General features: G+C 39.4%; 1 protein-coding gene across 3 annotated transcripts in view; it reads left to right on the top strand.

The window, feature by feature from the left end:
- ADAM10 (ADAM metallopeptidase domain 10) overlaps positions 1-25,675 on the top strand; it is a 160,812-nt gene that overhangs the window by 11,482 nt on the left and 123,655 nt on the right. Inside the window, exon 1 of one of the 3 annotated variants that reach the window (XM_058737583.1) lies at positions 9,571-9,760. The exons of 1 other annotated variant lie outside the window; for it this stretch is intronic. In XM_058737583.1, coding sequence (XP_058593566.1) covers positions 9,706-9,760 — 55 coding nt within the window. In that variant the 5' untranslated portion in view covers positions 9,571-9,705. Of the gene's footprint in view, positions 1-9,570; positions 9,761-10,484; positions 10,508-25,675 lie in introns of those variants that run through there. One more of the 3 variants, XM_058737585.1, reaches the window with a different exon arrangement.

The following is a 25,675-nucleotide window of genomic DNA, read 5'->3' on the forward strand; positions in this document are numbered from 1 at the left end:
ATGATGCTTTTCTTTTAAGAAAAGAATTAGGGAAGATATTAAATAAACAAATACAATACAGTTTAATAAAGCTACATTAGAAATAAATGGTATATATTAAATTTTGTCTAATGACAAAGTTAGGGGAGATTTAACAGAAAAGAAGCCTGAGCCATATCTTTAATAATATCTGTTTCTTTATGTTTGAAAGGAAATTGACATTTATCACATGTCTTCTAGTTGCATGCTCTACCAACTTGGGGCGCCTGTGTGGCCCAGTCAGTTGAGCATCCAAGTTCAGCTCAGGTCATGATCTCAGGGTTTGTGAGTTTGAGCCCCACATCAAGCTTGCTGCTGTCAGTGCAGAGCCTGCTTTAGATTCTCTGTCTCCCTTTCTCTCTGCCCCTCCCACACTCATGCTCACTCACTTTCTCTCTCTCAAAAACAAATAAATATTAAAAAAAATATAAATGCTTTAAGTTTTAAAAGCTATTTATTTATTCATTTATTTATTGTTTTAGAGAGAGAATATGCATGAGCAGGGGTGAGGGGCAGAAGGGGAGGGAGAGAGAGAGAGAGAGTGAGAGAGAGAGAGGGAGAGAGAGAATCTTAAGCAGGCTCCATGCTCAGCTTGGAGCCTGATGTGGGGCTCAATCCCATAACCCTGAGATATGACCTGAGCTGAAATCAAGAGTTGGACACTCAACCAACTGAGCCATCCAGGTGCCCCTAAATGCCTTAAGTTTTAAATATAATTTTTCAATGTTCTCTTTCCCCAAAAGTGGATTTTCTAAGTCCTTTTCTTCTCTGATTCTTACACAGAAAGCAAAATCCTAGCACAAAAAGTGTCTTGGATATTTTGAGCCTAGTTTTATAGAATATATAGGATAAATGGGAGAGGCATTCCTCATGGAGGGAATAAAATGTGCAAAGATGTCAAAGAGGGAAGTGACACTTGTGTTTGGGAAGACAATTGCAGGTGAACAGCAGCATATTGTAGTGATTAAGCACAAAGTTTGGAGGCAGATTTAACTTTGGACATTGGCTCTGCTACAGAATAATCTCTATACCTAATGCAGGGCTTGAACTTACAACCCCAAGATCAAGAGTTACATTCTCTACCAAGTGAGCCAGCCAGGTGCCCCATTTTTTTCCTAGATGGCAATTTATTTAAGTTCTTTAAGCTTTCATTTCCTTACTAACTGCCAGCTGTTACTGTTATTCTGGTTTTTGTCCTTGCAGCTTTTAGAAGATAAAGTAAGAAAAGAGAGCCATGAAAGATGAATCTGGCAAGGAAGGCAAAGACCAGATCATGAAGGCCTTGCATTTTATCCTGGAAATAAAAGGATATATATGTATATTTTTTAAAAGATCACTCTTGTAGCAACAGGGGCAAAAGGACAATGAGCGAGTAATGTGAGACAGAGAGACCAGAACTTGGGCTGTGGCCATAGAGGTGAGTGGGGGTGGTTGACAGGATGGAGATTAAACATGTGACCCTACTGGAATGGGAGAAGAGTTAGGTGATTGCTTGCACGGGATTGTCACTAACCAAGACAAAAAAGTTAGGAGGAGGGGCGCCTGGGTGGCGCAGTCGGTTAAGCATCCGACTTCAGCCAGGTCACGATCTCGCGGTCCGTGAGTTCGAGCCCCGCGTCAGGCTCTGGGCTGATGGCTCAGAGCCTGGAGCCTGTTTCCGATTCTGTGTCTCCCTCTCTCTCTGCCCCTCCCCCGTTCATGCTCTGTCTCTCTCTGTCCCAAAAATAAATAAAAAACGTTGAAAAAAAAATTAAAAAAAAAAGTTAGGAGGAAAACGTGGTTTGAGTAGGTTGATATAGGGGTTTGTTCGTTTTGGGACATGTTATATTTGGTGTACTGGGAGGGTTTGGCTAGTAAATGTTAGATAGGCAATAATAACAACACCTAAAATTTTGTAATTACATCTGCCAGGTAATATTCTTAGTGTTTTACATCTACCACTTTATGTAACTCTCACAGCAGCCCTCTGAGGTAGGTCTTAACTATTCTACCCATCGTAAAAATGTCCAAAGTCAGGGCGCCTGGGTGGCTCAGTCAGTTAAGCGTCGGACTTCAGCTCAGGTCATGATCTCGCAGTCCGTGAGTTTGAGCTCCGCATCGGGCTCTGAGCTGATAGCTCAGAGCCTGGAGCCTGCTTCCGATTCTGTGTCTCCCTCTCTCTCTGCCCCTCCCCCGTTTCATGCTCTGTCTCTCTCTGTCTCAAAAATAAGTAAAACGTTAAAAATTAAAAAAAAAAATGTCCAAAGTGTGGAACAGGTGCCTTAACTTACTCAAGTTTACAGCTGGTAAATGCCACAACTAGGATTTGGTCTGGAACTTGGGACACAAGTATAGGAAAAGTGCTGTGTGCTAGGCACTGGGGTAGAATTCAGTATAAGAGAGACCCAGTGAGTCATAGACATTTGAGAGTAGTAAAAACTGATCATGCACGTGAAGAATGAGAAGACAAAAGAGCCAAGAATAAAGACCTGAGGACCACCAATATTTAAAGGATAAAGAGAAGAAAAAGCCCCGGGGAAGAGATGCAGAAGAAGGCACAGTTAAAAGTAGGAAGAAAAATCAGGAGTGAGCAGGGCCTTGGAAAACACTGGAGCAAGGAATTTTGACAAGAGATGTTAACTGATCAAGAGGTCTAGTTAGATAAGGAGTATGGGTGTCCAGTGACACTGATAACAGATGTTTGATGGCCATGGCAAGATTAGCTTTCTAGGAATAGTAGGGGGTGGAAGCCAATTGCAGTGCACTGAGGTGAGGACCAGAAGTGAGAGACTGGAGTGACATGGGTTAGAAGTCCTGCCGCGTGTAAGCAAGAGAAAACAACTGTGTGAATCGGAGTGACAGTCATGGGAAGGGAAAGATTAAAAGCACAAGAAAGACATTTTTAGTGGAAGAATTAGCATGGGGTGACTGGTTCTGAGTAGATAAGGGAAGAGTCTGCGATGATTCTACCCTCTACCCCAGGTTTGGGAGAGTGGTGGTGCCATTATCAGAGACAGGAAGTTAATATATTGAATTTGGCATCACAGTGAGACATCCAGAAGGCAGTTTATTAGGAGTTGGAAGTTTAAAATGTAATTGTTGAAACATTTACCAGGATTGGCTTGAGTTGTGCAACAAGCATTTTCATGTAGTATTACTTGTGTAACATTCTGTATACAGACATACACTTGCCAAATTTCTCATTATTGCAGCTTGAGGATAACTTTTATTATACTGGTAGTATCAAAACTGTGTATTGCTGCTAAGGAAGTAATACTATTAATTGCTGCTTTTGAATGGATGTTTGAGTATTCATGGAAGGACTGTGATACTTATATATTCTAACTAAGTAAATGCTTACATACCAACTATTACCTTCCAGGCACTGTTATAATCATTTTACAGTGTTAACTAAATTTAATCATCAAAACAATTCCATGAGACAAATATTTTATCATTCCTATTGTATAAGGAAATATTGAGGTTAGAAAGGGTGAAATAATTTGGCCAAAGTCATACAGCTTATACATGGGACAGTGGGGAGCCAAACGCAGACAGTCTATGATGGTAAATCATCAGTTTCCCATACATTTGCAAAATACCAAAAATGTGGTAGGTTAAAATTTTAAACAAAATAGCAGTTCAAACTTGTAACATTTTAATACCATTCATTATGAAGCTGGTCTTTTATGTATTTATGCTTTAAAATAAAAATGTGGGGTGCCTGACTGGCTCAGTGGGGAGAGTGTGTGATTCTTGATCTCAGGGTTATGGGTTCCAGCCCCACATTGGATACAGAGATTACTTAAAAAAAAAATCTTAGGTGCTCCTGGGTGGCTCAGTCAGTCAAGAGTCTGACTCTTGATTTTGGTGCAGGTCATGATCTCACTGTTTGTGTAATTGAGCCCCATGCTGGGATCTGCTTGGGATCCTCTCTCCCTCTGTCTCTGCCCCTCTCCACCTCTCAAAAATAAATAAATGAGGGGCACCTGGGTGGCTCAGTTGGTTAAGTGTCTGACGTTGGCTAGGTCATGATCTCGTGGTTCGTGAGTTCAAGCCCCAGGTGGGGCTCTGTGCTGACAGCTCAGAGCCTGGAGCCTGCTTTGGATTCTGTGTCTCCCTCTCTCTCTGCCTCTCCTCTCCTCATGTTTTGTGTCTCTCTGTCTCTCAAAAATAAATAAATGTTACAAAACAAAACAAAAAAAAACAAGTGAAGCCAAAAGATACCTTAAAAAAAAAAAAAGATTGTATTCCTTTTTTTTTTTAAAGCAATTTCCCTTTGTGTCTTTCTTTCTTTTTTTAATTTTTTTAACGTTTTATTTATTTTTGAGACAGAGAGAGACAGAGCATGAACGGGGAAGGGGCAGACAGAGAGGGAGACACAGAATCGGAAGCAGGCTCCAGGCTCTGAGCCATCAGCCCAGAGCCGACGCGGGGCTTGAACTCACGGACTGCGAGATCGTGACCTGAGCTGAAGTTGGACGCTTAACCGACTGAGCCACCTAGGCGCCCCTGTATTCCTTTTTTTTTAAAAGATTTTTAAAGTTTATTTATTTATTTTTCTAAGATTTTTTTTTTTTTAATGTTTCTTTATTTTTGAGAGAGAGACATAACATAAGCTGGGGAGGGGCAAAGAGAGAGGCAAACACAGAATCTGAAGCAGGCTCCAGGGTTTGAGCTGTCAACACAAAGCTTGACTTGAGGCTCATGAATCTATTTTTTTTAATGTTTATTTATTTTTGAGAGAGAGAGAGAGAAAGAGAGTGCATAAGCAGGGGATGGACAGAAAGAGGGAGACAGATGATCTGAAGCAGGCTCTGAGCCCAAGGTGGGGCTCTAACTCACAAAGCAGGAGATCATGACTTGAGGTGAAGTCACACGCAATAGACTGAGCCACCCAGGTGCCCAAAAAGGGACACAAACTTAAGTTTGATATTCAGTGGTCATCTTGGTAATGCAAAATATGATTTTGGATTCTTTCCAGTTGAATTCAAAGAGAAAGTGTCATTTGCTTCTAACCATCATAAATCAATTATAAAAATTAATTTAAAATAATTATAATAAAACTAATTATATACTGTGCAACATGAAACATGCCGCAAGATAGTCGAATAACTGGAAAATCAAAATATAATTGTTGACAGCACGACCAAAAGAAAATAGTAATAAGCAAAGGTGATAGACAATGTAATGTTTGCAGGTAACTGTGTCTTTTAAGAAATGGAAAAAAAGTTCATGAAACTCTGCCATCCTTTAAGGTTTTTGTTTTTTGTTTTGTTTTCTTGAGAGACAGAGAGAGAGAGAGTGCACAGGAGGGGTAGAGGGGGAGGGGAGAGAGAGAGAGAATCTCAAGCAGGCTCTGCATGGTCATTGAGGAGCCTGATGAGGGGCTTGAATTCACAAAAGGTGAGACCGTGACCTCAGCTAAAGTTTGACTCTTAACACACTGAGCCACCCAGGCCTCCCTGTCATCCTTTAATAATTCCATTTATTATTATTGTTATTATTTTTACTTTTAAGTAGGCTCCACACCCATCTTGGATCTTGAACCCAAGATCCTGAGATTGAGTCACATGATGTACTGACTGAGCCAGCCAGGTACCTCATTATAAATGGATATGCTCTTTAAAAAAAATTTTTTTTTCATGTTGATTTATTGTTGAAGGAGAGAGACAGAGTGTGAGCAGGGGAGGGGCAGAGAGAGAGAATTCAAAGCTCACAAAATCCAAAGCAGGCTCCAGGCTCTGAGCTGTCATCACAGAGTCCCACATGGGGCTTGAACTCATGAGCCATGAGATCATGACCTGAACTGAAGTCAGACACTAAAACAACTGAGCTATCCAAGCACCTTGATAAATGGAAGCTCTTAATGGTGGCTTTGGAATTACTGACTGACTGTATTTATTAATGTTAGAGCAAAACTATAATAATGTATTTGTCAAACTGACAAAGAAGCATACTCTTGACTTAGGCAAAGGGTAACAAATTTAAAAAATATACAGCATAAAAAGTATAGGAATACCATTTTATTATTAATAATGATACTACTAGTATTTATATTTCCGAATTCAGCCTATTTAAACAGGATGCCAAATAGATAAAAGAATATCTAGTTAAATGCCATCAAAAAGTTGTAGTTAAGGGGCAACTGGGTGGCTCAGTTGGTTGAACATCCGACTTCGGCCCAGGTCATGATCTCCCAGTTCAAGAGTTTAAGCCCCACGTCGGGCTCTGTGCTGACAGATCAGAGCCTGGAGCCTGCTTCAGATTCTGTGTGTGTGTCTCTCTCTCTGCCCCTCCCCAGCTCATGCTCTGTCTATCTCTCAAAAATAAATAAAAACATTAAAAAAAAAAAGTTCTAGTTAAGGGGCACCTACATGGCTCAGTCGGTTGGGTGTCCGACTTCCACTCAGGTCATGATCTTGCAGTTTGCGAGTTTGAGCCCACATCTGGTTCGCTGCTGTCAGCGCAGAGCCTGCTTTGGATTCTCTGTCCCCCTCTTTCTGCCTCTGCCCCACTTGCATTCTCTCTCGCTCTCTCTCAAAAATAAATAAACATTTTTAAAAAGTTCTGGTTAATGAAATAAAAGTGCCCTTTCTCCCTTATTTGCCTTATGAATATGTTCTGGAACTAGATAGTGGCGATGGTTGTACAGCAATATGAATGTACTAAATGCCACTGAATCATGTACTTTTATTCAACTTTATTTTTTCCAGCTTTATCAAGATATATCCAACATATAACATTGTATAAGTTTAAGATGTATAATGTGCTGGTTTGATACACAATATTGCAAAATAATTATCACAGTGGGGTTAGTTAACACCTCTAACACCTCACATAATTACCATTTCTTTTTTGTGGTGAGAACATTTAAAGTCCACTCTCTTCACAACTTTCAAGTGTGTAATACAGTATTAACTATAGTCACCATGCTGTTCATTAGAGCTCCAGAATGTACTCATCTTATAACTAGAAATTTGTGCCTTTTAACCAACATTTCCCTCTCTCTATCCCCAGCCCCTGGTAATCATCAATCTACTCTTTGTTTCTATGAGTTTGGTTTTTTTAGATTCCATATATAAGCATGATCGCACAATATCAGATCTCTTATTTCATTTACCATAATGCCCTCAGAGTTCACCCCTGATGTGGCAAATGGCAGGATTTCCTTCTTTCTCATGGCTGAATAATATGCTGTTGTATGTATATACTATATCTTCTTTATCCATTCATCTATGAAGGGACACTTAAGTTGTTTCCATGTTGTGACTATTGTGAATAATTCTACCATGAACACGGGAGTGCACATTTCAATGTTCTGATTTCATTTTCTGTGGATGTATACCCAGAAGTGGCGTTGCTGGATCATATGGTGGTTCTATTTTTAATTTTTTGAGGAACTATTTTCCATAACGGCTGCACCAGTTTACCTTCCCATCAACAGTGCATATGGGTTCCCTTTTCTTTGCATTCTTGCTAACACTTATTATCTCCTGTCTTTTTGATGATAGCCATTCTAATAGTGAGGACTGTGGTTTGGATTTGTATTTTCTTGATGATCAGTGTTGTACTGTTGGCCATTTGGATATCTTCTTTGGAAAAGTGTCTATTCAGTTCCTCTGCCTATTTTAAAATTTATTCTTTAGGATCCTGGCTGGCTCAGTTGGTGGAGCCTGTGACTGTTGATCTTGGGGTTTAATAAACTCACGTCCCATATTGGGTATAGAGATTACTTAAAAAAATCTTTAATAAAAAAGTTATTTTTTATTCAAGTATAATTAACATACAGTGTTATATTAGTTTCAGGTGTACAACATGAGGATTCAACAATTCTATACATTTCTAGTGTAATTAGTGGATCCTATGATAATTCTATTTTTAACTTTTTTAAAGATAAACAAATTTTTTTTTTTTAAGAGAGAGAGCAAGTGAGTGAGTAGGGGAGAGGGCCAGAGGGAGAGAATCTTAATAAGCAGGCCTGATGCAGGTCTGACCCTGGGATCATGATCCTGGGAGCATGACCTGAGCTGAAATCAAGAGTTGGATGCTCAAACCACTGAGCCACCCAGGTGCCCCAAGATTTTTAAAAATTTTAAATAATCTCTACACCCAACATGGGGCTTAAACCTACAACCCTGAGATAAAAAGTTGCATGCTCTGCTAAGTCAGACAGGTGCCCCTATTTTTAACTTTTTGGGGAATCTCCATACTGTTTTCCACAGTGGCTGCACCTATTTTGCATTCCCACCAACAGTGCGCAAGGAATCCCTTTTCTCCACATTCTCACCAACACTTGTTATTTCTTGTGCTTTTGATTTTAGCCATTCTGACATAAAGTAATACCTCATTGTGGTTTTGTGTTTCTCTGATAATTAGTGATGATGAGCATATTTTCATGTGTTTGTGGGCCATCTGTATGTTTTCTTTAGAAAAATGTCTATTTGGGTCCTCTGCCTATTTTTAAATTGGATAATTTGTTTCTTTGCTGTTGTGTAAATTCTTTATATATATTTTTATTTGCAAATATCTCCTCTCATTCTATAGGTTGCCTTTTCATTCTGATCATTACCCCGTGTAGTTTGTTGTAGTCCCACTTATTTGGCTTTTGTTGCCTGTGACCAATGTCAAGGAGCTTTTGCCTTGTTTTCTTCTAGGAGTGTCACGATTTCACGTTCTATGTTTAAGTCTTTAATCCATGGACTAGAAGTTTAAAGAACCAAAGTGAGTTACTGAGAAACCACACATGAGCTTCAAAGAAGTTGGGGTGAGGACGATAAGAGAGTTTTCCTCAGAGATGTGAAAAAGAGAGTGGTAAAGAGGACATGCTTTGGGCAGGAGATTTAGGACCATGTGATTTAAGCTGCACGCATTTAGAATGGCCAAAGCCTTATCTGCGACAAATTTTTAAACAATTCAGAAAAAATGCCATAGGCTACGTCTTTCTTTTCTGGGCTTGAAGGTTTTACATCTATTTTGATCACTGGTGGCTGTCGCTTGTTGGGACTTTGCTTTCGTTTACTTGGGTGATGTCGTGCACCACCCGAGGCAGAAAAAAAACCGAAATACAAATCTCCCTTTCATGCGAAGTTAAGACAAAAGCGGCCTCTTAACATCCTTCACTCTCCCGTTTTAGCCTTGGGGACGGTCATTAGCAGCGATAAGAACTAGGGAGCCCGGTTAGCTCTGCGGAGCTGCTCTCTCGTTGGAGGGGCGGGACCAGGAGAAACCCCGCCTCCCAAACCCAATCCCAGCTCTCCGCCGGCGGACAGGAAGCGGCGGCAGGCCTAGCAGCCCGGGAACCGGGCCCCGTGCGCATGCGCCCGCCCCTGGGGTGCCTGGGGGAGGGGGAGGGTCGGGAGGAAGGGGTGCGGCTGGGCCTGCTGGTTGGGCACCGGTGCGTCACGTGGTGAGGAAGGAGGCGGAGGCCCCAGGCTCGGGGGAGGGAGGTAGAGAAGAGGGAAGGAACGCGGGGAAGGAACGCGGGGAAGGGAGGAAGGAAACGAACGAGGGGGAGGGAGGTCCCTGTTTTGGAGGAGCTGGGAGCTTTGCCGGCCCCTGAAGTGGAGCGAGAGGGAGGTGCTTCGCCGTTTCTCTTGCCAGGGGAGGTCCCGGCTTCCCGTGGAGACTCCGGACCAAGCCCCTTCAGCTTCTCCCTCCGGATCGATGTGCTGCTGTTAACCCGTGAGGAGGCGGCGGCCGCGGAAGATGGTGTTGCTGAGAGTGTTAATTCTGCTCCTCTCCTGGGCGGCGGGGCTGGGAGGTGAGGCACGACCCCGAACGCCGGGGACGCCTTGACCACCGCGGACCGCGCGGCGGCAGCGGCGGCCGGGTCGAGCGGAGCCCAGTCGCGCCGCGCGGCGGGCGCGTCAGTCAGCCCGGCCGGCCGGCGGCGCCACTCCGGCGCGCAGCACTCCCGGCTCCCTATTGTCCCCCGCGCCCCGACCGCGTTCCCTTCCGTGGCGGGCCGTGGAGGCTCCGAGCCTCCGCCGAGGCCTTCCCTACCCCCACTGCCCCGGCGCCACGGGAGGCGGGGGTCGCCTCCCAGAGAGATAGTCTGGAGATCCGAGTCGCCGGGCGTGAGCCGTGGAGCCCAGGCCGGGGGCTCCATACCTCCAGCCTGCTCGCCGGGTTGCCGGGACTGGCAGTCGCCGCGGGGCCGGCAGTCTTTGCCTCCCTCCTTCCGTCCCCAGCCTGTGCCCGGTGGGGGATTCTGGAGTCCGCTCCACCGCGGGGAACCCCCGCGCAGGCTCGTGGGAAGTTGCGATGTGTGCGGCGGGGCTGATGTATTGTTCTTTACCCGGCTCGGCGATCCGGACTGACCCGGTTCTGCAGAGGGGCAGCCCGTGGAGGGGTAACAGTGGTCCCCTGCTTGTCTGAGACGAGTCGCTTCCGCTGTCGATAGTGCCCTGCCTCTGCCCGAGTGTTTGGAGACAGCTCTCAGGAGGGTGTGTTTATGCTCAGTGAAAACATTCTGTTGCCCAGGGGAAAGGGTTTGGTGGGGAGAAAGGTAAGCCGTTTCGGGATGTTCTTTGATGTGCAGGTTGGATAGTGTCTGTTAGGGGGACACTCCCTGGGTGACCCACAACTTGAGTTTTCTTAAACTCTGAGGTGGAGTAGACGAACAGTGTAGTTAGTGGGTTGTCAGACTGTAGCAACTATCCCACCCCGCAAATTGCAGTTAAATTTACCGTAAGCGGATACTTTCTTGATAACTCGGGTTTTGAAGACGATTTTTATTTCCAGCGTATCCTAGGACCGGCTGCATTGTTTTGTTGTTGTGTAAAGGGCTTTATTTCAGGTAAAGTTTTTGACTTTGCCCAAAGTATACTTAAAACACCTCAAAGTGTGTTTAAAAGCACTGAATTAAAAAAAATTCCCGGAATGCTTTGGATGAGTATAACCTAATGTGATCACTTAGAAAATGCTGTATATTTTAAGTAGTGCGTTGTTTCTGTTCTTTGTCACTTTAACTTGGCGATTGCAGAGCCAAGTGTATTTTCGACTCCAGTTCTATTTAGTCAGAGAATGATACTTTGTAGGTACACATTTGTTGTAGTTTGTGGTGTTTTTTTGTTAGATACATATTTTAGATTAAGAGCTTCTAGTAGATGTTTAGTTTTAAGAAGTATCATATGCTACAAACTCTTATAAGGGCCTTTTCACTTAACATTTGTATTTACGTTCTGTATGTGGCTTCCAACAAATCATTTTTCTATTTGTGATTATAGTCAGGTGTTGGAGTCTTGATTTCTAGAAGGTGGTAAAAAGTAAGACAAACACATGAGGTACTTTAAACTACTGAGGAGTGGTAATATATAAAATGACTTTTGTTTTTAAGGAATGAAACAGTAAGAATAGAAACTGGTGTAGCCTGATGGTTGAAGAAAAAGTGAATTAACGGCATAATCTTTGTGGGTTAAGACCCTTCTTACACAAAAGTCTAAATTCAAAACTCTCGAGTCATTCAGAAAGTATCATTGCATTAAACATTAAAAGGTTACTTACTTTTTGATTTTTTTTTATGTTTATTTTAAGCAGAACTTAAAGACACTAATAAGAAACTTCCATTTTAAAATTAGCATCAAGATTGTAGACTTTGGGCATATGGAGATATTTGTGATTTTATTGTGATAGGAACTACCTTTAAATATGAATTTGAGCTATTTATATTTATGGTCAAGTTTGTAAGAAGTTTATATGATGATACACAGAATAGAATACATTCAAATTAAATGTACTTGTTTTAGCGTATGAAAGAAATGAATATGTTTATGTATATTAGGAGAAGTTGGATTTAACTTTGGATTTAACTTTAAAGTATATAGATCACTTTTACGTTCTTAATAAATGGTTTTAGTTGCTTCCCCCATTTTGATTTGCCAGTCATTGTTTTGCATTAATTTTTTCTTTTAATATGACAAGTGGAAAGTTGGAAGAGAGAATGAAAGTGTTTAGAATCCTAAAACTTCAGCTTTCCTAAGGGTGTTCATTTCTAACATATGTCTCAGTCTATTGTATTTGTAGGAAGATCCCGTAAAGTTTCCAGAGTTAGTGTCTTAACAGACATGTATTCAAATGTATACATAAAAATCTTTTCTTTATTATTCGTAACGGTAGTAGAAATTTATTGAAACTATTCTGAGTAAATATAGTGCAAGGAATTTTTATGTATGTGTGAATATTACTTTTTAACACAAATATTTTGGAGAGTTGTCTTTTCTCTTTTTAAAAATTAGTGTGTTTGAGAGGAGCAAAGATATTTTAGCTCTAGCAGTATTCAGTCCAATAGTACTTGATGAAATTATATATGAAATGAAGTTTAGAGTGTGGCATGTTTTTTTATATTTAAAAATCCAGTGTAAATGATTTGCTTTGTACCATGCATTCTCTAGAAATAAGTTTTCTGGAAGTTTGGCCAACAGTATTAAAAGTATCAAAGCTTAAGCTTAAGCAATTTCTCTCACTTCTATAAGGGTCTATGAAATTAATGAGAGACAGATTTTTTTTTTTTTTTTTTTTTTTTGGTCTCTGTCTTTAAGAGTTCTGACTGTTCATCTTTTTAACTTGAGATTGATAATCCAGTTAGCTGTATCATCTTGAGGCCCATTCAAGTCATGCCCTACATTAACTATGTCTTCTCTGTACAGGAGCTCTCTGAGTAGCAGGGGTTGAGGGAAAATGGGCATAGCAGGCACCTTTGTTTCCTGATGTTCTTTTTATAACTTGTTTAAGATCTGGGGTGTTTCTTATCTGATCTCTTTTACATTTTACAAAGAACTTGCAGGGTTAAGGAGGGGGAGGAAGGGACATTTCTCTGATGTCTTTTGTGTGTCTGATACTGTGTTAGGAGTTTCACTTGTCAGCATTTATGAGAGAGTGGTGATACTTTACAGTTGAAGGAATAGGCTTGATGAAATAACTTCTTGAGCATCATCCACCTGCTGAGTGGTGAATTAGATCTTCAAACCCAAGCCAGCTTAACCTCAAAGCCTGAACTTTTTACCCATTACCCCCTCATAGCCTTTTTGAAAGCAGTTTTCACATATTAGCTCAAAGGTGGCCCCTGGACTAAAACACCTTAGAGATGTGTTTTGTTTGATTTGCGGTGTCTTTAGATTTCAACTAGTTCTCAACATTGAAAAATTGGGAAATTTCTCAATGAAATTTGTGAATTTCTGGAATTTGGGGGGAAGAATTGGAAACCCCAGGCTCTTCTGGGCCGCAGTCCCATTGTCTGTAGCAGGGTGGTAGAGAGCAGTAGCTGTTCTTTTTAGACTGGGCATGTGCTACCAGTCAGTGCAGTTACTATCAGTGCAGTTACTGGTAATACACTTGGCCTGCTTCACTCATTTTTGTTACTGGTGTGGATCCTGTGAGTATGCTGTTTGCATCTCTGCCTTGGCTTCATCTTGCATAGATGAACCCAATCTTTTAAAAATATTTTTTTGACTGTAACCTCTTATCCAACTTTTATTATATTTTTTTGTAATTCTTTATTTCTTCAGTAGTCTTAAAAATTTGTTAAAAGCTTTGGCATACACAGTGCTTTTTTTTTTTTTATGTACCATTAGATTATTTGGTATTAAAAAAATTCCTGTTTCCATGATAACAATTTGAAGGTCTTTTTTTTTTTTTTTTTTTTTTTTTTGGTAATTTGTTTTTTAATGTTTGTTTATTTTGGAGAGAGAGAGCACGAACAGGGAGGGGAGGGACCCAGAGAGAGACACATAATCTGAAGCAGGCTTCAGGCTCTAAGCTGTCAGCACAGAGCCTGATGTGGGGCTTGAACTCACGAACCATGAAATCCTGACCTGGGCTGAAGTGGGATGCTTAACTGACTGAGCCACCCAGGCACCCCAACAATTTGAAGGTCTTAAAGAATGATGGTTATAATTTTTCTGAATCACTTTAGTTCAGTGAGCAAGTAAGAAACCATTTCTTTTTCTACTTGGATGAGACTCAGAAAAAAGTGGTTGAGGGTCATGTAAGTAAAAACTTAGACTTCCTTTCTTTTAAGGACAGGTTATAAACATAAACTCTGCCTTTGAATTCATAAAATGAAATGGAGTAATACATTCAGCAATAAGCTACATGTTCCAATATTGTTGGGAGATGACAGTGACAGGTTCACATATGGGAAGATTCCAAATAACAAGTCTCTGGGACTTAGACTTGTAAAATTTTGGCAATTTTTGATGGAAGTTTTTCTAAGATGTATTACACATTTACTGTGTCCTTAAAATGGGCTGACTTTAATCTTTTTTTAAACGATTGAGGATTAGTATAAAGAACAATTGTTCTTGTTCTTGGTCTGTATTGTCATTTCTGGTTTTTTGTTTTTGTTTTTAATTTTCCCAGAAGCAATTGAAATGGGTATTCTAAGTGATTGTGCTTTTTATTTTTGTACCTAGTTTCAATAGTATTTCCAACTTTTTCGTTAGATTTCCTGACTTTCTTGCAAACTTTTAGGATATCACCTTCTAATTAGTTGTTCCTAATACATTTTCTGTGGGGAAACTAAATAACTATACTTGATACATTTACACACAAGGTGGAATGAATAAGTTCTGCATCTTCTATGGAATACATGTACATGAGCTTTGTATATATACATATATATGTATGTGCGTGTGTGTTTATATATGTATATATGAAAAATATATATCTATGTCTATCTATCTCTTTTAACATATGTGTTTGGTTTGGGGAGTTTAGTGTTGGGGTTGTCTTGTTCTGAACAATTAGGATGATGTTGTACCAATGTATTTTGCTAGTTAAAGAGAGGCAGGGTAGAATGAAGAGAGAAAAATGATGAATAAAGGAAGACACAATAATAAAATGCACACTCATATGGCTACAGGTAGATCATTTCCTAGATTTGAATCATGAGTACTGTGGTTCAAAACTAATATACTAGATTGTTGATATTAACCACATCTTAATATAGGCAATTGCAGTAGTCTCTGCAGGAATGTAAACTGCAAGTTAAGACAACTGTTCTCTGTGTTTAAAGAAGCAGTTAGGTAAAAGGTAGGTGACAGAGGCTCCCCATACTATCAGACTGTGTTTTATTGTTTGCAGTAAGTAACTGTTGTGTGTTACATATGGTTTCAGTGACTTTGTGATTTGCATAAAGTTAAATTTGTCTGCCTTTGAATTATATCGCATTCAAATGGTTAGAAAACTTTTGCCAAAGTTGGAGGTATATTTTTGGAATGGTCTAGCATAAAATATATATGTGGAGTAACAAAAATGGAATTTGTGTGTGTAGAGAAGTTGGGGGGCAGGGCTAGCATAGTCGTTGGTTAAAGCTGCCAACACAAGTTTCAGTGAGAGGCCTGTGTGGCCACTAATGGGGAGATAAATTGTATATATGAAAGAGTGTGGACAGAAAAACACAGTGTTTTCAAATCTGAGCCCCAAGTCACAGGGCAGACATTCCAAATTCTAGGAATTGATTTGCATTTGGACTGTTTACACATGGGCAACTCTCTGTGATATGCTTGGGTAAAGAGCCCCAGATTTTTTTTTTTAAGGAGGAATTGATTTATTTAATGATTGTTAGTGATTCTTCCAAGCAACTCTAAAATGGCTGCTTTTTGTGAATAAAAATCCAGTACTTCTAATTAGTTTAGTTGTCAATTTTTATACTAGGTAAAGAAAGCAATGTTATAATAAGAATAAAAGGAAAAACTCATAATCCTACCAGTTTGATTCCCGTGAGGGCAGTAACATTGCTATCCTGCTGTGTGAAGGCTTTGCCTTGGTACCAGTAGGGACAGTCCTGTCTCACTAGGTTGCAGGAAATAGCAGTACTGAGAATAGTTCTTAGAGAATGTAGACTCCTTTTGATACTGGGTGAATTCATTCTGAAGCTATTACAATTCCAAGTAAACAGTGTGAGAACGTGTACAGTGAGAACATTGCTGTTTAGTCACCAGTTTATTGTAGTCTGTGGTTAGTAGGAGTCGTGAAGCTACAGTCTTGAGTGAGGAGTAAAAAGCACTGAGTTTGTCAGCGTAGACAGAAATGCCAAGATATAAAAATACAGTTCCAATTATGTATTGTAGTTGCAGTTGAAATGAGGATTTATTAAGCTAAAGGAACATTAGGCAGTTGGGGAAAGCTTTTTGAGAAAAGGGAATGACATAACAGTCTAGTAAGGTTCTTGTAGGCTTATTTGCCTGGAACGGAGAGTCCATGGCAGGAAATGAGAAGTGCTAACTGGGCCATGATAACCAGGACTCCAATTATTCATATTCTAGGCCATGATAGCTGCAAGGTAGAGTATTATGGAATGTTGGTTGGAATCCATGTTGAGGAGGTGGGATATGATACAGTAGGGGATACATTAGCTGCTTGATGAATTATGTGTTTGAGTCCTTGATTAGGGTAGTAATTGTAGAAATAAATAAGGATAGAACAAGAAATCTCACAGAAGAAAAACTGGTAAAACTTGGCGGAAGTTTAAAGTGAAGCTAACAAAGTTTATTGAGGGCTCACTGTTGAATGCACATCTCAGAGGCTGTTGCACTGGAGAGAGTATGGTTTTATAAAACTTAGAGGACCTCAGTGTTTGAAGTTGAAAATAAGACATCGTAAGATTTTGAATCTAGATAGGTTGTAGTGTGGGATGTATGTCAGAGTCTGGGATTTTGTCTTACTTGCAAAACTAATAATTTTGTTGGATATTGGTTAAAAGTTTGCACAGTCTTTCAGAAATATGTGGCTCATCATATGGGAAGCACTGCTCCAGATAGTTGCAAGGTAGAAGTTTGGTGAATTTGGAGTGGAGGGGAGGGTTAAATTTAAAGATACATTAGCAAGTATATTTTTACTTTGCAAGTATATGTTTACTCTCAAGTTGGAATTAGCCTCTCTGGTTCAAGAATATGCTTGATACTCTTGATATTATGTGAATTATGAACTTCCTATTTCAGAGATAAAGTAGGGAAAAGAATGTGATCTTTGCATTTGAGTCAGATGTACATATATGATTTTTCGAGCAGAATTGTCTTTCCATTTGCCTTTGCTTGCATTGATAATGGCAAGGCATATTCATACACGTATTTGAACTTTGGATTTAGTTTTCATAAGACTATAGATATAATCCTATACTTATGAATTGAGTGCGATATTAATTTGCTACCTCTTTTCTTTTTTTAAAAAATTTTTTTTTTTTTCAACGTTTTTTATTTATTTTTGGGACAGAGAGAGACAGAGCATGAACGGGGGAGGGGCAGAGAGAGAGGGAGACACAGAATCGGAAACAGGCTCCAGGCTCCGAGCCATCAGCCCAGAGCCTGACGCGGGGCTCGAACTCACAGACCGCGAGATCGTGACCTGGCTGAAGTCGGACGCTTAACCGACTGCGCCACCCAGGCGCCCCTGCTACCTCTTTTCTTAAGAATTAATTGAGTGACTTAGTTGGTTAAGCGTCCAACTTCGGCTCAGGTCATGATCTCATGGTTCATGAGTTCGAGCCAGGCATCGGGCTCTGTGCTGACAGTTCAGAGCATGGAGCCTGGTTTGGATTCTGTGTCTCCCTCTCTCTCTCTCTTCCCCCTCCCTCCACTCGCTCTCTGTCTCAAAAATAAATAAACATTTAAAAAGTTTAAAAAATAGTTTTAAAAGAATTAATTGGTATAAGTTTGTAAAAATGCTGGAGACTATGTTATGCAAATATTATTAAAATTATGTTGTTTCCAGGCCTACTTTCATTTGGAATCTATTAGTTTCAAAATACAGATAGATAAGATGTATTTCTGGAAATCGAAATGCTAGAAAGTTGATACCAAGCATTAGAAAATAGAATTTAAGAAAAGACATAATTCCTTTCCCCGTGCAGTTTTATAACTTTTTAATATTAATCATTCAATCTTTTAAAATGCTTATTATTATGAATTTGCATTGTAGTATTTATGCAGTTTTGTAGCCTTTAAAAAATTAACGTGTAAAGTGTATATGCAAAGCAGACACTGAAATATTTATCAGTGGTCTAGAGACAGTTTTGATTGTCACAACTGGAGGGATGCTACTGGCATCTAGTGGGTAGAGGCCAGAGATGCTGCTAAACATTTTACAATGCACGGGACAGCCCCCCACAACAAAGAATTACTGGCCAAAATAGTAGTGCTGAGGGTGAGAAACCTAACTCTAGAGGAAACTTGAGTCTTTTTACCTTTTTTTTTTTTAAATTTCTGATCGCTTGCTGTCTTAATTGATTACTCAAGTTTCATAAGCTTCCATATTTCTATTCTGTTTAAACCTTTTTCTCCTAGTGTTCTATGCACTGTAGCTCTGAAAATTTTACTTTATCATTTATCTTCTAGCATTTCCCATTCTTCATTTTCCAGTTTGTGGTTGGGAAGTAAATCTGATTCTGTTAATTTATAATAGTGGTTGAATGAGTGATAACTCATGAAGATTATTTAAAAACCAAACCAAACAAGTTGCTTGTTAACCCAGAACAGCCACAGATAGTAGGATTTTAGTTTCTGTGGGATAGTTTTGAGGGACTCATCCAGTAACTTCTGCAATCAGAATTAACTTTTACAAAATATTTTCTTTGAAATTTGAACTCCTCAGTTCTTAAAAACTTTCATCTTTTTTTTTTTATAACTTCATTCCCCCTTCCTCTTATCATCATCATTAACACCTTTGGCAGAATTGCACGTCCAAATATCCTGGAAGGAGGCAGAGGCAGATGGTTTGGGGTGTAATATGGGAGAAGGGTGAAGTAATGAGAATGGGTTTGGGATTAAGTGAGGGTGTGGGGTAGATCTATACCAACAGTACAGTTGTAGCTGAATCGTGTGTGTGTGTGTGTGTGTGTGTGTGTTTAGGTAGATTGAAAGTCACAGTCTCTTATATGGGTTATTCTCTGTACTTGTGTCTGCTCTTGTTTGAAATGGTATAAAGGCATTTCATTCAGTATAGAAATCTAAATTATATACATGTTTCCACTTTTGGATTTTTAAGCTGTATTTCATAAGTTAGTGGTAGAAATTTAATATATTAAGTACGTTTTAACCATTGATGTTTTGTGCCCTTTGTAATTAATTTAGCTTATAATGGACAAAAGAGCTACTTATTTTAACTTCTGAGCCAGCTAGCTTTATTATTTTAATTTTTAGAAACCACTTCATCTCAAAAAGTGGGTGTGTTGAAATATGCTTATAATTGTAGAACACACCCTACAATTGTGAACTTTTACTTAAAACTGTTAGGTGTAGATAGATGTTTCCTTGTAGAAAATGGTCTGACTCCTTTCTAGTGAAGAAATTGATAATGTGGCTTAAGTTTGAAGTCACATTGTTGAAGTAACTTTTCTGAGGATACAGTAAAGATACTTAAGTATATTGCTGAAATAAAGGACAGGATAGTTCCTGGAAGTTTAACTTTGTCATACAAGAGAACAGTTTCGTTAATAGTATTTAGTGCTTCAAGATCAAATACAAGAAGCATTGGTCAACACAGTATGATGTCTAAGACACAGTTGATGACTCAAGTTTCTCAGGAAGGAAATACACTTTTCTGTTGGGGAAAAATGCTCTTCGTACCTAATTTTAGAATTATACAAGTGAAAAGTCTGTTGAAAACAACTTGATTACAAGTAATTTTTCTGAGGAATGGAAATGTGCCAGCCTTAGCTTTTTCTTACACATCCTCCCATTTATTGTAATTGAGTTTTTCTGTAAATAGGGAGATCTGTAATGTCAAAACATGTTTGCAGAGTTTTCTTGTCCCGTTCTTAAAATTGTAGAATAACTTTCTTTGATATAGATAGAAAAAAAAGTTTGTTGTATAATAATTGCTGTTCCACACAAAGATAATGATAATTGACCCACCATCAACAAGATATATTCTGATTATTTTTTAATCTTGATGTTAGTGAAATTTTCATCCTATGTGTTTTGCCCTATTCTTATATTTAATTTAGATTTAAACAGAAGATTGTAGGATTTGGATTCAGAAGTTGGAAAGGAAGCTTTTGTTTGTAGCCTCATTGTGGAAAGTAAGCAGAATATGGAAAATACTCATGGAATATAGAAAATATTTAATAATATTCAGTATTCATTTATGGAACCCTTATTATATGCCAGGCAATGTTCTTAGGGCCCAGTCTTTACAACACCTTTGAAAGATAGGTTCTGTTATTTTCATTTTATAAATAGGGAGTAGGACCAGGGAGGGTAACTTTTTCAGTGTCAGGATTTGAACATGGTCAGTCTGGCTCCAGAATTCATACTGAATTCATTAAATACTATACTGCCTCTAAGAAACATGTCTCATGCCTTAAAAGGCATTAGAGGGGCACCTGGGTGGCTCAGTCAGTTAAGTGTCAGACTCCTGATTTCAGCTCAGGTCATGATCTCATGGTTCGTGGGTTCGAGCCTTGCATTGGGCTCTTTGCTGACAGTTCAGAGCCTGGAGCCTGTTTCTGATTCTGTGTCTCCTTCTCTCTCTGCACCTCCCCTGCTCACGCTCTGTGTCTCTCAAAAATAAATAAATGTAAAAAAAAAAAAAATTACTATTCTCAAATTTTAAAAAGGGAGAGACTTTCCAAGCTTTCCAGCAGCAAGGGAGACCAAGTTATGTTTTTTCTTCTACTTCTTAGAACTTGCTGGCCATTTTTTTTTTTTTTTATCACTCTTGCAAGTAGGTGATTTTCTGGTATTGCTTTACTTTTCCTCCAATTTTTTCTTTTAATTTAAAAATTTTGAAAATTTGTTGTTTTCTCCATTTAATAGATCCAATCCAGTTATTCTTTACCAATTTGACACATAGGCATTTACTTGATATATATACTCTATTTTTTTCCTAACTTTGTATCTTAAAAGCTTCTATACTTTCTTTTTTTAAATTTTTTTTTTTTTTAACATTCATTTATTTTTGAGACAGAGAGAGACAGAGCATGAACGGGGGAGGGGCAGAGAGTGAGGGAGACACAGAATCGGAAGCAGGCTCCAGGCTCTGAGCCATCAGCCCAGAGCCCGACGCAGGGCTCGAACTCACAGACCGCGAGATCGTGACCTGAGCTGAAGTCGGACGCTTAACCGACTGAGCCACCCAGGCGCCCCGAAAACTTCTGTACTTTCTGAGAGGTTGGAAGTATATGTAGTCCAATTAATATTTGTATACCTTTCATCTAAATTTATTTTATTTTTTTTAAAGTTTACTTACTTTTAGAGAGAGAGGGAGGGAGAAAGAGAATCCCAAGCAGCCTCTACACCATCAGCTTGGAGCCCAAGGAGGGGCTCAAACTCACAAACTGTGAGATCATGACCTGAGCCGAAATCTAGAGTCGGATGCTTAATCCACTGAGCCACCCAGGTGCCCCTGACCTAAATTTATTAATGGTTATCTTTTGCCTTGCTTGCTTTATTGCTCATATATAAATAGATGTAAAAAAAAAACCCCATATATATATATATATTTTTTTTTTCCCCTCTGAACCATTTTAAAGTAAGTTGTAACAATAAATACTTCGTTAATGCATCTCATAAGATTAAGGACATTGTCTTACATAACCAAGAAGATTACTTTCTCTTTTTAAGTGTGGGATGTTTAAATTTCTCATGAAGCTTGCAAGTACTAGGTACCATGTGAATTTATTACATGATTTCTGAAGGCCAGATTTCTGGCAACTACAACTGAGGACCAGAAAGTAAAATGTTGTTAGTATGCTTTTATATATGAGTAAAATAAAGTATCAGTAGAGAAAGGAGGAGACATAGAATGCTGCAGGATGGAGATATTTAATGTAGTACTCTGTATGCAGGCCGTCAGCAAATCTTGTCAGCTCCTCCTTCAAAGTATGTGCAGACTTTGAATATTTCTCACTAGTTGCACCACTGCTTTTTGGATTGATACAAACCAACATCTTCTCACTTTAATCACGGTAAACCCTGTTAACTGTTCTCCCTGTTCTCTTGTTCTCCCAATCTTTTTTCAACATAGTAGTCTGGAATCCTGTTCAAAAGGTACTTCTTTAGTCAGAAACCATCTACTCGCAAATTGTATACTTTAAAATGTTTAAAATGATGAGTTTTGTGTTACATGAATTGCAACTCAAAAAAAGCAAAAGCAAGCTAAAAAAAAAAAAACGATTCACTGGCCCACTATTTTAAGTAAAAGCCAGAGTCCTTATAAGTGGCTTATAAGGCCCTATGTGACGTACATTGTATGCTTTTCTCCCCCTCTGTACCTCTACAGTTCTTCCCTTGTTTGATTCCACTCCAGCTACACAGAGCTCTTTAAAAAGTGCCAGTCTTGCTTCTGTCTCTGGGACTTTGCCTTTGCTGGTCCTTTTTACATGAAATACTTCCCTTTTAGATTGCAGTTTTATCTACCATCTTTGTTTTTTATTTTTAAAATTAAAATTATTTTACAAATAATGGTGAAATACAAATAACATAAAACTTAACATCATGACCATTTTGTGCAGTTCAGTAGTGGTAAGTGTAGTAATTTCCCCTTATCCATGGTTTTAGTTTCCATGGTTTCAGTTACGCAAGGTCAACCCCAGTCCAGAAGTAGATGGTACTCCCAACTTAGTGTCAGAAGGTCAGTATTAGCCCAACTCTTATGTCACAGTGCCTTTGTGTGACACTTTATCTATCGCTAAGACATTTTATCGTCTCGTATCATCACATATAGAAGGGTGAGTACTGTACATTAAGATACTTTTGAGAGTGAGACCACATTCACATAACTTAAAAAATTTTTTTTAATGTTTATTTTTGAGAGAGACAGAGACAGAGCATGAGCAGGGGAGGGTCAGAGAGAGAGGGAGACACAGAATCCGAAGCAGGCTCCAGGCTCTGAACTGTCAGCACAGAGCCCGATGTGGGGCTCAAACCCACAAACCGCATGATCATGACCAGAGCCGAAGTTGGACACTTAACCGACTGAGCCACCCAGATGCCCCACATTCACATAACTTTTATTACAGCATTCTAAATTATTCGATTTTATTATTAGTTGTTAATCTCTTGTGATGCCTAATTTATAAGTTAAACTTTATCATAGGTATGTATGTATAAGAAAACTTGTATGTCAAGGGTTGGTGCCTCCCCTGGGGGTCTTGGAATGTATCCCTTGCAGGTACAAGGAAGGGAAGGACTACTGTACACATATTGTTGTGCTTGGCCCTCTTAAAAGAGTCTGTGCTCACGTGTTAGTGAGGTCTTCCGATTACTTCAAGACTAACCCTTTTCTTGGCATTCTATTTGCTTACCCTGTGATTACACTCTTATAACCATCTAAAGTTACTTACTTGCTTATTTTATTGTCTGTCTTCCTTCTCTGGAATAAAGCTTCATGGGGTCAGTAACTGTTTTGTCCACTGCTGTATTCCCAGCATCTGCAACAATGTCTAGCATATTAGTAAGTGCCCATTACATATGTGTCAAGTGAACAGATGAATGATCATTGAACTGAATAATTTTAGTTTTTGTTAATTATATAAGAATCCTAAGTTTCTAAGTATGTCTGGAAAAAAAGCTTTGAATGCTTCTAATTAGTCTTTTTTTTTTTTTTTTAATTTTTTTTTAACGTTTTATTATTTTTGAGACAGAGAGAGACAGAGCATGAACGGGGAAGGGTCAGAGAGAGGGAGACACAGAATCCGAAACAGGCTCCAGGCTCTGAGCTGTCAGCACAGAGCCCGACGCGGGGCTCGAACTCACGGACCGAGAGATCATGACCTGAGCCGAAGTCGGCTGCTTAACCAACTGAGCCACCCAGGCGCCCCTCTAATTAGTCTTTTTATGTAAATTTACTTTAGAGTGGAATGAAACTACCATTTTTGTTAGTGTATTGGTCTTGTTCATTGAGTATTTTTATATGCTAATTAAACTAGGTAAGTTGAATGAGTTAGAATTTTCTCTATAAAAACTAAGTTGCTTTTTTTTCAACTATTCCATCTATTTTTTAAAATGTTATATATATTTTTAAGTTTACTTATTAATTTAAGTAATCTCTACACTCAACATGGGGCTTGAACTCATGAGCCCGAGATTAAGAGTCACATGTTCTTCTGAGCGAGCCAGCTAGGCACTCCTAAAAAGATGTTATTTTTAAAGTATTTAGCAGTTGTCATTCACTGCAGAAATTAGATTCCAAGGGGAAATGTAGAATGTCTTCATGGTTATCTGATTATACTCAAAACTTGTAGACTTTATTGTTAACTTTTTAACTTTATGTTAAGATGAAACTTTTTAAAAAATTGTTTATTTTTTTATTTTTGAGAGAGGAAGAGAGAGAGAGAGAGTGAGTCGAGGAGGGGCTGAGAGAGAGGGAGAGAGCAAGAATCTCACCCAGAGGCTGCACTGTCATCTGTCTGCTCAGAGCTGGACTCGGGCTCAACCCTGTGAATCGTGAGATGATGAACTGAACCGAGAGCGGGAGTTGGACGCTTAACTGACTGAGAAACCCAGGCGTCCCAATATGAAACTTTTAAAAACTCATTTTCATTTTGGGGTAAATTTAGAATTGGAATGTTAGAGCTAGAGGGAAGTTTCGTAGTCTTAGGTGGGTCACTTAACCTCTCTGTGCCTCATTTTAAGATTAATTATACTTGTTCTGTGCAGTTGTACAAGAGTTAAATTAGATAGTAATTTAGACATAATTTCCTAAATTTTTACCTATTATGTACTGTACACTCTCCTAAGCCCTTTCTGTATATTAATTCATTTAATCCATATAACAACACTTTAGGTACAGACTATTTCACCTGCTTTACAGATGGGGAAATTGAGGCACAGAGATGTTAAGTAACTTGTGCAAGATCCCTCAGCTAAATAGGTGGCAAAGCTGGGATCCTAACTCATGAAATTTAGTTCTACTTATAAGTAAAGATAATGCTTGCTAAACTGTTAGAACATCAAGTAGGATATGTTGACCTGCCATGGTAATTGAAAAACTTAGTTGCAGTAGGAATATGAGAGTTATAATTGTCCATAAAGTCATGCAAAATGGTGATAAAAAATCTGCATAGGTAATTGCAGAGACAAGTACCTGAAATGCAGTTGTGGCATCAATAGAAAATTAAAAAAAAAAATTACATGGTGGAGTGCCTGGGTGGCATAGTAGGTTGAGGGTCCTGTTCTTGATTTCCGCTCAGGTCACGATCCCAGGGTCATGGGATTGAGCCCTGCATCAGGCTCTGCACTGAGTGTGGAGCCTGCTTAAGATTCTCTCTCTTACTGCTTCTGCCTCTTTCCCTTGCTTGCGCGCGCTCTCTCTCTCTCTCTCTCTCTCTCTCAAAAAGAAGGTGGGGCACCTGGGTGCCTCTGTACGTTGAGGGTCCGACTCTTGATCTCTGCTCAGATTATGATCTCACAGTCTGTGAGATTGAGCCTGTGTTGGGCTCCACGCTCAGTGCGGAGCCTGCTTGGGATTCTATTTCTCCCTCTCTCTGTCCCTCCCTGACTGTGTGTGTGTGTGTGTGTGTGTGTGCATGCGTGTGTGCATGCACTCTCTCTTTCTCTCTCTCTTCCTCTCAGAATAATCTTTTTTTAAAAAAATTTTTTTTTCAACGTTTTTTATTTATTTTTGGGACAGAGAGAGACAGAGCATGAACGGGGGAGGGGCAGAGAGAGAGGGAGACACAGAATCGGAAACAGGCTCCAGGCTCTGAGCCATCAGCCCAGAGCCTGACGCGGGGCTC

Source organism: Neofelis nebulosa, chromosome 7, assembly GCF_028018385.1.
Source record: "Neofelis nebulosa isolate mNeoNeb1 chromosome 7, mNeoNeb1.pri, whole genome shotgun sequence".
NCBI lineage: Eukaryota > Metazoa > Chordata > Mammalia > Carnivora > Felidae > Neofelis > Neofelis nebulosa.